At 41.2% G+C, this 13,668-nt stretch overlaps 2 protein-coding genes across 2 annotated transcripts; one reads left to right on the forward strand and one right to left on the reverse strand.

Annotated features, from left to right (window-relative positions):
* Nucleotides 1–4,932: 4,932 nt before the first annotated feature.
* On the forward strand, nt 4,933–8,004 carry LOC109740637 (deSI-like protein At4g17486). Its single transcript, XM_020299692.4, has 4 exons — nt 4,933–5,267; nt 5,923–6,210; nt 6,303–6,383; nt 7,547–8,004. The coding sequence occupies exons 1-4, from the start codon at nt 5,150–5,152 to the stop codon at nt 7,675–7,677; spliced, it is 618 nt and encodes a 205-aa protein (XP_020155281.1). The 5' UTR covers nt 4,933–5,149; the 3' UTR covers nt 7,678–8,004.
* A 584-nt stretch (nt 8,005–8,588) lies between these two features.
* Nucleotides 8,589–12,804, reverse strand: LOC109740619 (putative lipase ROG1). The gene is made up of 10 exons (XM_020299675.4): nt 12,325–12,804; nt 11,719–11,786; nt 11,373–11,443; nt 11,040–11,276; nt 10,777–10,940; nt 10,639–10,694; nt 10,506–10,558; nt 10,273–10,393; nt 9,149–9,246; nt 8,589–9,034 (listed from the first exon to the last, which is right to left on the reverse strand). Exons 1-10 carry the CDS (start codon nt 12,441–12,443, stop codon nt 8,963–8,965), a joined length of 1,059 nt encoding a protein of 352 aa, XP_020155264.1. The 5' UTR covers nt 12,444–12,804; the 3' UTR covers nt 8,589–8,962.
* Between the last annotated feature and the right edge of the window lie 864 nt (nt 12,805–13,668).

Consider the following 13,668-nt stretch of genomic DNA (forward strand, 5'->3'; position numbering starts at 1 on the left):
GTTAGTGATAGTTTCGCATATTTTGCTTGTAGCGAGGGTAGAACCATGACTTGGCTTGGTTCGGGACCTCCAGATGCTTTGAAGTTGGCTGCGATGGATTGTAAGGACTATAGGTTTTGAGTAATACAAATTTCTACCCGCAAAAGAAAAGCCCTAGCAGGAACCACAAGGGTCCTTTTTGTAGGCTGAGAGCACGCCAAGTGATGCATCTAGCTGACGCCACATGTCGCATGTTGGACGCTCCCTCTGGATTTTCTGTTTTCTTTTTAATATGTTTTCGGGTTTCTGATGGTTTTTTTGGCATTTGGGCCTATGCCTGATTTTTCCTACGTTTTGAAGAAAAATTGTTTTCTTTAGGTTTCTTTCTCGAAGCACAGTTGTGATGCTCGGGAAATAAATATGTTTGTGTGCTTCCACGAGGAGCGCAATTATGCTTCTCAGAAAGGAAAAAAATATGTGATTTCATGAGAAGTACAAGTTTGCTTCTCGTGAGAGCACAGATTTGCATCCGTGAAAAGCACTTCTTGAAAAGGGATAAAATATGTGATTTCACGAGAATCATAACAATACTTCTTGTGGAAGCACAGATTTGCTTTTGTGAGAAGCACGGTTGTGCTTTTTGGAAAAAAGTTGTGCTTTTCCAAAAGGGAAAAAAGGTTAAAAAACGCAATTGTGCTTCTTGGCTCCTTTTTCATTTTTTTCATTATCCATTTTTATCATTAGTTGATTTTTTTGTTTTCATTTTTGTTACCGGACTTTTTTGTTTTTAGTTTCTAACATGATAAAAAAGTTCTTTGAAACGTATTAACATGGTATCTAGTTTTCAAAATCTCAACGCAACAATCCAATAGTGAAAACAGTTCAGGATTTGAACGCAAGGTTCAAGAGATGAAACGTTTTGAATAAACGAATATACAAAGAAAGGAAAAATACTCAGGTTGCGATAAGTGACGCACGCGCAGTGTGCCACTTTGTCCGCGCCTGAGAAGATGATGGTGGCCTTTGCAAGGGTACCCCTTAACTAGTAATTTTCATAGACTTGCATGTTTGGCTTTGGACAAGGGTATATAGGACTGGGCTAGGGTTTAAAGCAATAACTCTGTCTTTTTTATCGGAAAAGCTTCTGATCAATTCATCGAACTTATGCGAGTACAAAGAACACTATAAGTAACCAAAATTACATCCCTAGGGACGACTATAAGCACTGGAGTGAGCGGAAGGCCCGCCACCGTCATCCTGATGTCTACTACGCTACTTTATTCTTGTAGACACGTGTTGGGTCTCCAAGCACAGAGTTTTATAGGACAGTAGCAATTTCCCCTCAGGTGGATGACCTAAGGTTTGTCATTCCGTGGGAGGCATAGGATGAAGATGGTCTCTCTCAAACAACCCTACAACCAAATAATAAAAAGTTTCTTGTGTCCCCAACACACCAAATACAATGGCAAATTGTATAGGTGCACTAGTTCGGCGAAGAGCCGAAGAGATGGTGATACAAGTGTAATATGAATAGTAGATATTGATTTTTGTAATAAGAACAATAAAAAACAGCAAGGTAGCAACTGATAAAACGAAGCACAAACGGTATTGCAATGGTTGAAAATGAGGCCTAGGGTCCGTACTTTCGCTAGTGCAATCTCTCAATAATGCTAATATAATTGGATCATATAACCATCCCTCAACGTGCGATGAAGAATCACTCTAAAGTTCCTATCTAGCAGAGAACATAAGAAGAAATTGTCTGTAGGGTACGAAACCACCGCGAAGCTATTCTTTCCTATCGATATCCAAGAGTTCGTACTAAAATAACACCAAATAATTTCAGATTCATAATACTCAATCCAACACAAAGAACCTCAAAGAGTGCCCCAAGATTTCTAGCGGAGAAACAAAGACAAGAACGTGCATCAACCCCTATGCATAGATTACCCCAATTTCACCTCGGGAATTTGCGAGTTGAGTGCCAAAACATACATCAAGTGAATCAATATGATACCCCATTGTCACCACGAGTATTCATTTGCAAAACATATATCAAGTGCTCTCAAATTCATAAAAGTATTCAATCCGATAAAACGAAATCTCAAAGGGAAAACTCAATTCATCACAAGATAGAGAGGGAAAAACATCATATGATCCAACTATATTAACAAAGCCCGCGATACATCAAGATCGTGACATCTCAAGAACACGAGAGAGAGAGAGAGAGAGAGAGAGAGAGAGAGATTAAACACGTAGCTACTGGTACAAACCCTCAGCCCCGAGGGTGAACTACTCCCTCATCATCATGGTGGGCGCAGGGATGATGAAGATGGCCACCCGTAATGATTTCCTCCTCCGGCAGAGTGCCGGAACGGGGTCTAGATTGGTTTCTCGTGGCTACAGAGCCTTGCGGCGGCGGAACTTCTGATCTAGGTTAACCCCGAGGGTTTTTGGAATATTTGAAAATTTATAGGGTAAAGAGGGGGTGCGGGAGGCCACCGAGGGAGGCACAACCCACTAGGGCGCGCCCCCAGGTGCTGCTCTAGCCCATCGGGAGTCTTCTAGTCCATAAAAAATCCACAAAAAGTTTCGCGGTGTTTGGACTCCATTTGATATTGATTTCCTGCGATATAAAAAACAAATAAAAAACATCAACTGGCACTGGGCACTGGGCACTGGGTCAGTAGGTTAGTCCAAAAAATGATATAAAGTTGCTATAAAATGATTGTAAAACATCCAAGAATGATAATATAACAACATGAATACTTCATAAATTATAGATACGTTGGAGACGTATCACATCCCCCTGAAGCAGAGCAGACCTTGTTGTAGTAGACAATTAGAAAGTCATTGTGATATGGTCACAAGGACTAGTACACCAGAACAACAACCGTCAATGATGAAGAGATTCGAATGATCAAACTTGTAGACACATGAATACTCAATTTATATAGATCCATCGGAGACAAAACATTGATCGAATCCAGTGAAATTCGGCGGGGGCACACCTCCACATGCCCTCCGACGACGCTAGGCGCACCGTCGGAACGGGGTTAGGTGGGGAGATCCTTATTCCATCTTCAGGGACTCGTCATCGCCTTGCCTTCCTGAGCAAGACACAAATCCTAAATTAACTTAAAAAATGCCTAAAACGGAGCAAGAACTCAGCCACCGGTAAGGGTCGGGATCGACCGTGTCTCCATAGTCTTGAGGCCACAAGAGGCGAGGCAGATCGGCGGCAGGGGGGCATGGAAACCCTGGTTGCTGGAGTCGCTCGTGGGGAAAAGGTGCAAAGTGATTCACATGTTTACCAAAATGCTTAGGAGCATATGTGGGCGCAACCCCTCATATCTTACCATTAAATAAACATAGGGATATGTACTGCTATATTAATATGAGGGTATTTTTCTTATTTATGATTTTGATTTAGGACAGATAGAGGGTTGTATTCCCTGCAAGAACTACCCCTTTGCCTACTCTCTAGCACCTTATCGACTCTAGATGCATTTATTCTGCAGCATATTCTTGACGCTTGTTCTAGATGCATTTATTTCTGTAATGGTCACATCGTCCATCAATGCCATTTCTTCAAATTCACCGCTATTCTACGAAGTTACACCTTTCTAGTAAAACACAGATTTCTTATGATACTAATTCCTAGAAAATATGTAAACAAATCTCAGAGAATTTTCAAGATATTCCATGTTATTCTTTTTATCTTAAATGAAAAACTGAGAACGTCATGGTAATAATTTTATCTTCAAACAAAAAAATATTTTTTTACAGTAAAAATGTTAATATTTTTTAGGAACCTTTTAATAATAATCTCCGGATTTGATTGAGCCCTATGTTTTGAATCATATAACACATCTAATATTTTTTGTTTGTACCAAGTTCCCAGGAATTTTTCTTCAATACTAATTCCTAGGGAATTATGTAAAACAATCTGAGAGATTTTCCAACACATTTCCCAATGTTTTTTCTATCTTAAGTGGAAAACTGAGAGCGTCATTGTAATAATTCTAGAAACTATTTTATAATAATCTCGGGATTTTTCCGAGAATGTCAGGAATTATTCTCAAATTCTGAGAAAGGTGCAATTAATCACCGCAATCAAAACTAATGTATACCGTCACATATACACAAATGAAATTGCTATCTTTAGTGTTTACAATGCTTCATTCTGGTTATTTTTATTAAATGGAAGTGCACCCAAAGTTTTTGCCATTCAATGCTTCGTTGAAATTAAATGAGTGCGTACAACTGTTTACTGTCAGCATATACGCAAGCACACTGTATTGTGTTTCCGCTGCCAATTAAATAAAAGACTGCACCGATCCCCAAACAAATCAGGAGTGGCTTTGATTCCAGAGGGGTGCGTCCTGATGTGCTCCTCGTCCGCGTATGTATGTTTACTCCATATACAGCTAGGAGAAAAACCCTAGTTGTTGAACGACAACTATGTTGTCATTAGATCACAATAGAAAGGCGTCGAAAGGGAAGAAGATAGTAGGAAAAGATGAATGTCTGAAGGCGGCAATGAGAAACATGAAACTGAAGGAAGGGAAATGTGAGTTGGCAAGAAGGAGATCAACGGATTATCAAAAGCGTCTAGATGACCGGCGATGGCTAAGGTCAATACCACAAAGTCATTCAAGAATGGTACTTTGAAGGATACGCTCAAATTCGCACGGGTCTTGCGGCTTAGAGACGCCCTCGCGAAATATTTGATCCTTCGTGAAAGGTTATGTGGTATTTTGTGCATCAAATTTGTCACAAGCGATACAGTCTGAATGTTTTGCAAATTATTTTGAAACCTTTTCGCAAGATAAAAACAGAAATAAATTTGAAAACGGAAAGAGCTTCACGCGAGTTTCTACGGTCTGATTTACTGAACTGTACCGTCGCCGGCGGTGGCACCAAAACAGCTGGGCGTGAAGATAGCGTCACATGGTCAAAAGAAGCGGCCGTTCATTATCCCCTAATTAATCAGAAAATCAAAATCAATTCCAGGGAAAAACAGAAAAAAAAAAACTCGATTGCCACCGTCTCGGCGTCGTCGTCGTCCGGCTCACGCGCTCCGACCTAGCCCTAGCTCTCCCTGCCAGTTGATGGTGGGCGGGCTGCGAGATCTGTAGGGCTCGTTGGCTTCCGCCGGCGGGAGGAGATGGACGCTGGGAACGACGGCGCGACGACGCCGGTGCTGCTCAACGTGTACGACCTCACGCCCGTCAACGATTACCTCTACTGGCTCGGCTTCGGCGTCTTCCACTCCGGAATCGAAGGTATTGGTCCCTTCTTTCCCTTTCCCTTTGTTCTTTCATGTGGATTCTCCTATGCCCGTGACTCTGCCCCTGTGAGCATGATTACGCTTATATGGATTTAACTGAGATGCGAGCTGTTTCAGTTTTCCTGAAAATTATTTGGTTAGGGTGATTTTTGAACGATTTTGTCAGTACCGTTGCTGTTTTAGGATCAATTCCAATTAGATGTTCTGGTTACCCCAATCGTAATAGCGAATTTTGTTGGAGGATTTCCAAAAATATTTTGACTTGTCTGATCAATGCGCGAGAAATAATAGAGGGAAAAGGGGAAACAAATATAGAATGAACAATGTATTTTATTGGGAAGAATTTCAAGGAGAAATGTGCATGACATCCGCCTTGGTATATTATATTTTGCATGAAAAAAATACTTCCATAAGTGTAGTTTTGGCGTACACTAAAATTCAAGAACTGAAACTGACTGTAGGTTTACGTCATTGTATTTTTATGCATTGTGGAAATCAGGCTGGTTATGTTATGTGTAGAACTGTGGAACATCTCACTTCTGTTTGCTATGGTTATGTGTTCCTTTTCTCCATGTGCATGTCATACTTAGATGATCTACAGAAGCATGAACTCATGTTTTTTTTTTTACCCATTTTTTCCAAATGAGTAGTTCATGGCATGGAATATGGATTTGGAGCACATGATTTCTCATCCAGCGGTGTATTTGAGGTGGAATCGAAATGTTGCCCTGGATTTGTCTATAGAAAGACGGTGTCGCTAGGCACAACTGACATGTCTCGGGAAGATTTCCGCTCGTTCATTGAAAGACTTGCAGGGAAGTATCATGGCAATACATATAATTTGATTGCGAAGAACTGCAATCATTTCACAGATGATGTCTGTAGGAACTTGACTGGAAAACCCATCCCTGGCTGGGTGAATAGGTTGGCCAGAGTAGGTTGGTATCATTATCATATATGTTTACGTACTTCCTGAGATTGGTGAAAATCATAGCTAAATGGTTGCATTTTCTCTCTCTCAAAACTCTAGGCTCAGTTTTTGACTGTCTACTACCAGAAAGCGTCCAAGTTTCTCCTGTTGGACGTGTCCCAACTCTTCGTCCAGTTATTGGTCTGTATCTTCTGAACTTTTCTTCCATTTCCTTTCAAAAGAAACCTATATGTTGACATGTTGTTTCTTTCTGTTAGTGTGACATTCTTGTGAAATATCATGAGGCTAAGAATGACATGTTGTTGTATACTTTGCTTTCCTTTGCAAAATATAAGCTCCAACATGTTGATTAAGATCTGTCCTTTTCCTTGTTGCTCCTTGGAGTTTAGAGATTTCACTTTGTCTTGCACGGTAGTCAGAATTCTTCATAACCTTTTTTATATACCCTCCTTTCAGGTTGAACAGTTAGTGCCATCAACCTTAAAGTGTTATGCACACTGGTAACTTGCACATGATTAAGCAATTAGTAGTAAATAGTAATTAGTTATGTTATAGAAGAATCAGAATGTGTTATCGCTTAAGACATCATCCTGAATAACGCCTAAAAACGGAATGGGCTTCTTTAAATTATGCAATACGTTCACCATTCTCGGATCTTCAGAAAAAGGAACCAATCCTATTTTGGCACTCTTTAGATGCCATCACTCGCTTACCCCAGATCTCTGTTAATTATTATATCTAAAATGGATAATCTTATGAGAATGCTTCACAACAGATGGAAACATATATGGCATTTCACATTTCATATAACTCATGCAGCTTTAAGATCTTCCAAGTTTTGTATAGTTATAGTTGAATGTATTAAGTTTCCTTGAAATGAGGCAAGTTTTCTTGGTTTAATGCTGAATGAGCAAAACTAAGGTATTCCAGTAGTTTTCATCATACCAATCATCTATTCCCGACACGGAATAGTTTGCACGGGGCTGCCCAGAATGGTGGCTATATGCTTTGATCAGGAAAACCTAGTGGTGGAGGAAGCGTCCAAAGCTATTGGTTGTCAGTTGTATAACATTATCTAGACCAAAATTGACACTTAAAAACTACACTATGATTTTGCATGAATTAAGAGTTCTTTTACTGGCTAATCTTCCATGTTCTGGTATAATCAGTTCAAGTAGAATAATTACACATCTAAGTTACCATTGTAAACAACCACATTTTGTAAGACCCATATACAATGGAGGGTTGTGTAAATACTTTGTGATGTTATCCTATAGTATATGCTAATTTTGTGCGATCTTATTGACCATCTTGATTCTTTCCTTTTTAAACACTATATGCAGATGATGATTTGGATTCGGTATCTTCTTCGGACAGCGATGAGGGTGATGAGGACAAGCACCTGTTGGAAGCACCATCCACTGACTTGCAACCTGTAGAAGTGCCATTAAAGCTAGCCAAAGATCTTCTTTGACATGTTCCATGCTTTTTTTTCTGCAAAATTGACATATTACAACTGCAACCACTGGAGTCCAGGGCGATGATGCGATGTTTCTGGGTGGTTTGAGTGACAGGACGGAACCGTGGAGCTTGCCACTGGTACAACGTATCACTTTTCACAGAGTTTTGGCTTTCTAGCAGGTGTACAGATAGGAATTGGCCATCTTGTCCAAAAGATAGGTCTAGTTACTTGCTGTTTTCCAGTTCGTGCAGTGACTGCTGTATCGTACTCAGAAAATGTTGAGCCTGGAACTGATGTTAGTCTGTATATTTTATTAAATGAGCTGGAATAGGCATCGTCGAGAATGTTTGCCTTGGCGATGCTCGCCTGAGCCTGGTAATGAAATTCCATGTCGATGCTATCATAGACCCGTCGTCTCCATGTACTACTACATGGTTATTGACAATGGTCTGTTCAATTCGCGATTAATCAGGTACTAACTAAGATGCATCCAGGAGAATGTGCTAACTGGTGCAAAAGACTGTTTATCAAATGTCAAAACAGTTAGGCATGTAAAATGTTCGACTCCTATGTGATTGCAAATTTTGAGGGGAAAAACATCATTTTTGTGGCCTATGTACAAACAAAAGATTTTGTGCTTAAGATTTCCTCTTTTTTTTTCGGGAGCTGAGTTTGTTTTCTAGGATATCTTTTCTATGAAATGTGCAAGCATTCAAATTACAAACATTCCTGCTGTGATCAGTTCCTTTTCTTCAGAAGATTCTTAAGCTAACAGTTTCGAATTTTGTTTTGCCGGTCTAAATTAGAATGTGCATTTTTTTTGTAAGAAGAAAAGGCAGTCATTTCTGCCACGCGATCAGAAAAAGAAGATAGCACATATACAAAGTGGAAAATGAAGAAAATAAGGATCGCTTGCCATCAGGTTTGTCAAATATCAGCAGTGCCTTTGCATCTCTGCCAACCATTATCATTGCGACGTTTCCCCTTAAAAGATGCGCGCCAACGTATCAACATTGATAAAACAGTGGTGGACATTTACAAGTATACAAAGCCGATACTACGCTCACACCGCACAACATACATATTGCATAATAATTGCGAAAGATTAGTGAACGACATGGCACGACCCTACATATATTTACTTATATCAAACACTTTCAACTTTCTGAACGCCGTCTATCTGAACTTGATTCCTGGGATTGCCATAAACGTGCTCACCAGGCTCGGCGACTCCGCAGTTAGCAACTCGTGTACGATCACAACACAATCTTTGTTTCCAGAGATGGGGGGCTGTCCACTAGGTAACGAAATGGTCGATCATATGCTTTATTACATCGGCCCCTTCGCTATGCATGACGGGATCTTTCACCTGCTCGAAATTCCAGTTTATAGGAAGACAACACCTCAGCCTCAGCACCATGTTCCCAAACATTAGCGCTGTGGATATCAGAGCATGGATGGCGCTTGAGAGCCAAAGACGTACCTGAATTACGCTGTGTGCAGCAGATCTTGCTTTGCTATTATGGAAGCTGACGTCCACCTTTTCCCATGACACACGCTTAAGTCCTCTCAAAAGCCTTTCTGCAATATTTCACGCAAAGCTAGCCCATCAGGTCCACTTCTGCTTCCAGGACTGATATAGGAACTAAGAGCATGTGTCAAATAATGATACGACTTGCACTTTCTGATTCCTTGGATAGTACATTAGACAATTTGTGGAAACTCGTGATCAAAGGAACGTAGAAAATATTTCCCACAACAGAAAAAAGAAAGATAGAAAAAGATGACAGCCCAACCACAAGATCCAACACGGAACACCACAACCACAAGTCGTTTCAGTGAAGGTAGGAGCAATGATTTATCTCGATTAGTCTGTAAACTGTCCTTGAACATGGTCTAATTTGTGACCGTATCTGCCGACACCATGTTACACCTACACATTCTAGAGTCATACGCACCCAGGAGACATGGTGTGTAGTCAGGGATCCTATGCAACATGGCACGGCACATTAAACAACCACAACATGACAGTTGGTGTCATGTCCGGATGTTCCCATGCCCTGACTATTCCAAACTGAGAAGCAATAGTTTGCTTTAGTTTTCTGGATCAAGCGAAGAAAGTGTGAAACTGAAGGCAGCATCCAAATCAACATGTTTTTTTTTTTCTTTTTACATATAGTCCATGCAATGTCATAGCATCCTTTAAGTTCAACTTTAAACTCAAATTATGCTAGAAGAAACAAAAATGAGATAAGTATGATGTCAATAGTAATGTTTGTCCTTTTCTGCTTAGTTATGTCATGTTCGAAACCAACAGGAGCTGGGACGCTTATTCTCAATATTGCATGTCAACACGAAAATGCAGCATCGTCAACTCCAATCTAGTACACATAAACAAATAATAATTCAAATAACACAGCTAGGAAAGTCCAAATCACAACTAAGCTTTCCATCTTATAGTGGTATTTAATACTCCCTCCGTCCCATAATATAAGAACGTTTTTGACACTAGTGTAGTGTCAAAAACGTCCTTTTGTTCATAAGAAACTAGTCATGGCATAGTGAAAGACAACATAATCCTAGTTTAGTAAAAATCATGATGCATACCTTCGAGAGTGCAGTTATCCTTGTCCATATCAGCAACATCAGCACATTGATCAAGAGTTTCTGCTTTGGATAGTTCCTCGTATACAATATGTGGATAAACCTTGCTTGTCGAATCAACCCACTACAAAAGACAATCAAATCAAGTTACAAATGGCCAACTAAGTGAAAGGATTATGATATAGATTCACAGTTACCAAAATCAAAATATACACATAAAAGTTCATAAACAGTACCTTGGGTAGTTCGGAGGCCCCCCTGATTGATGATGTCCTCCATCCAACAATGTCTTAATCAATATCAGTTACGGAAAAACCTCAAGAAAAAGCTTTTTTTTACAGGCTTATTTAAGGATTAAAGTAAGGATACGGTCGTAACCAACATTGGAGTATGCCACTCTTCGCTGAAATGCTTGCAAAGCAGATCTACAATAAGAAATCCGTAAGCATGAAAATGTACAAGTATTCACAATCCAAGCACATAGAGGCAGCTGGCAGACAAGCATACATGAACCGTAGGTCCCCACAATCATCCACCATAAGTTGCAACAACGGAGGCTTTCCATCATCATTATCAGTAAGAAATAGGTGCTTGCCGGTTCTTCTGAATATGAAGTGAATGATGCAGCACGCAAACTTTTCTATCGCAGTAACTCCAAAAAGGAAAGGAACCTGCATATTGGTTTTAAAAAAACATCAACGTAAGATGGAAATATTATACGATTTCTCCTGTTCTGGATACAGTAACATAAGATAAAATTAAACCACAACCTGCTTGTTTCCTCTAGAACCAAGATGTGGTGATGCAACAGTTATGAAGTTGACTGCATCAAGCCCATGTATATTGCCTCTGTTGCTGTCTCTCAAACTTTGAGGAGAATTTTCAAGTGATTGTCCAGGAGGTCTATAAAGTCTTCCGATGGCATATCTTGCAACCAATCCTCCAACGGAATGCGCAACAAAAGATATCTTTGTTATCTGTGGTCTTTTGTTGATTTCTTCAATAACCTGGCTTGCTAGATTTTTGTCATTAAATTGGGGGAATGAAGACATAAAGCGCAGAAAGGAAGATGAAAAATGGAAGATGCGTAATGAAAAACTAACCTCTTGTGCCAACCGTTCACCCATCACATCAATGCCATCTAAAGTTAGCTTGTGCATGTTGCTGTTACTACCTACAGAGTTAACATATCATTGGACTACCCGCAAGGAAATGTTCATTACCCAGAAAGAAATTCCATACTGTAAAAGAAATAGGTTCTGTATGGCTTCAATTGCAACAATGGAAGTACAGGGAGAGAGGAAATCTATTGTTATCTGCCACAATAGTTTTTTCTTATTTCACGGTGAGATTATGTGATCTACGTGTGGTAATGCAATAGCTCACTATACTTTAACAGTTCACACCAATAAGATAGGCAATGAACACCCAGGAATGAGTAGACCTTACAATGAACTATGACTCTGTCTTGTAGGAACTTATGAAATTGCTCAGCTCCATATTTCCAATCGGCTGTGCTGTACGAATAACGAGAGTAATGTCAATACAAGGGGGAAATGCCAAAGTAGGAACAACCAGATTATTCATAGTTGCAGTATGCATGTGTGGATGCATTGGGGAAAAGAGTAACGTGTTAAGATCAGCTAGTTAGGCACTCTGAATTCATTGAAATGGGGCCTAATTTCGCTTATTTGTTGAAAGTGCCAAACCAGTCGAATCCGTGTGAACCATGTAGCATGAAGTGATACTCCATCTCAATTTAGCCTGCTATCATGATATTCTAAGTCATCAAATTATTCCATTTTAATGTCAAAAGGTAAATATGTACAAACTTGGCGCTCGCGCGTGCTCATCTCCTGCTATACCAACCAGAATTCAAAGCAAATCAGGTAACTATCGCGTCAATCACAAATCCGCAAAGTTTTCAAGACAACCGACAGGTCCCTACGTGTTACTAGGAGGATCAAGCAATTCAGGAAGCCAGATAACTTTTTCTTTCCTGAAAACTGAAGCCAAATCAGAGCACAAAATCGATAAGCTTAGTATAGGCCGTACCTCCCGACGATCCCGTGGACCATGACCACCAGGTGGTCGGCCCCGCCTACGGCCGGCGCCGGCGCCTCCTCCTCGGCCGCCGCCGCCTCCCGGCAGTCTCCGCCACCCGGGTCGCCCATTTAACTAGCCGGCCCGCCCGCCCGCACAACACGAACGCACGCACACGCCGCGCGCGAAGGGGGGCGGAGGTGGGGGGAACGGATAGAGGGCAGGGCAGAGGCGCTGCTCGGGGAAAGGGGCAGAGTGTCTTATAGGGCGGGCGAATCGCGACTCCGCGTGTACGCCAACACGAAACGGGCGAGAGCGGAGACGGCTTGTGATTGGAGGAGGAGGGTGACAGGTGGGGAAGACGATGCTGACGGGGACCGCCTGTCTGGGGCGAGCGGAGCACGGGTTGGGGGTAGGCGTGGCGGCCTGATCCGAATGGCAGAACACGCCGGCGGAGAGCCATGGAAGCAAGTGCAACCACCGGCAGACGGCGGAGGATGATCGAGAGTATCGCCTGCTTCTACATGTGGTGCTTGGCTTATCTTCTGATTTTTTTTCTTTTTCTTTTTGGGGAAGACATTTTTTTTTTTCTGATCTGTCTTCAAATTTACCCGTGAACATAAACAAATTGTTTAGTCGCCCAATAAAAATGTTCTAAAAATGATAACAAAATTGAGCACACAATTATCATGATCCACAAACATAAAAACATAGTATTGTTTTTTTGGAAATGTCCCAAGGCCATGTATTAAATAAAACCAGGCATTCCAGCAAAAAAAAAAAAAACTCGGCCCTTACAAGAATATGAAATTGCAAGCAAGTCTTCGAAGAAATCACTGTTGTCTTCCTTTTGCATCCACTGGTGGCACGTCGTGAGTAGACCTCGTTGCCGTCTCTAGGATTCTGTCTTACCGGAACAACCTTGTTGAAATCCAAGACATTGTAAAAGCAACAGTTCGGTTATCGTCGATGTAGACCAGAAAATGCCGGCAACCATGACTTAGGAAGATCATCGTCCCGAAGAAGCTAGCATCTAGGAGGGCCAGACGATAATCCCAAACTCCAAAGGGGACACAAAACTCACAAGTTCACCGACCGAGTCATATGCAACTAAACTTCATCGGACAAAGATAGAACTTGAGAACAAAAACATGCAGCAACGTCGTCCCCTTCGCAGGATGTTGTCGTGGACAAACACTAAGCACACGCATGTAAATGACAACATCCTCTGACTCGTCGACGTCCTCCGAGGAAGGCCATGGACATGGGATAAACCAAGGTACCATTAGTCCCATCTCGTCCCGCCCCAACTTCGCCGGGCGGCACGGAAGTCAACACCCCTATGGGACACGAACT

This window comes from Aegilops tauschii, chromosome 6, assembly GCF_002575655.3.
Source record: "Aegilops tauschii subsp. strangulata cultivar AL8/78 chromosome 6, Aet v6.0, whole genome shotgun sequence".
Lineage (NCBI taxonomy): Eukaryota > Viridiplantae > Streptophyta > Magnoliopsida > Poales > Poaceae > Aegilops > Aegilops tauschii.

Excerpts from the sequence above, each read along its gene's own strand:
- LOC109740637 (XM_020299692.4), top strand. The coding sequence starts at position 5,150 with ATGGACGCTGGGAACGACGGCGCGACGACGCCGGTGCTGCTCAACGTG. Across the intron at positions 6,211-6,302 it reads GAATAGGTTGGCCAGAGTAG|GCTCAGTTTTTGACTGTCTA; the intron begins GTTGGTATCATT and ends TCAAAACTCTAG. Across the intron at positions 6,384-7,546 it reads AACTCTTCGTCCAGTTATTG|ATGATGATTTGGATTCGGTA; the intron begins GTCTGTATCTTC and ends CACTATATGCAG.
- LOC109740619 (XM_020299675.4), bottom strand. The coding sequence starts at position 12,443 with ATGGGCGACCCGGGTGGCGGAGACTGCCGGGAGGCGGCGGCGGCCGAG. Across the intron at positions 10,941-11,039 it reads GTTCTAGAGGAAACAAGCAG|GTTCCTTTCCTTTTTGGAGT; the intron begins GTTGTGGTTTAA and ends ACCAATATGCAG. Across the intron at positions 9,247-10,272 it reads GGATAACTGCACTCTCGAAG|AAAGGCTTTTGAGAGGACTT; the intron begins GTATGCATCATG and ends GAAATATTGCAG.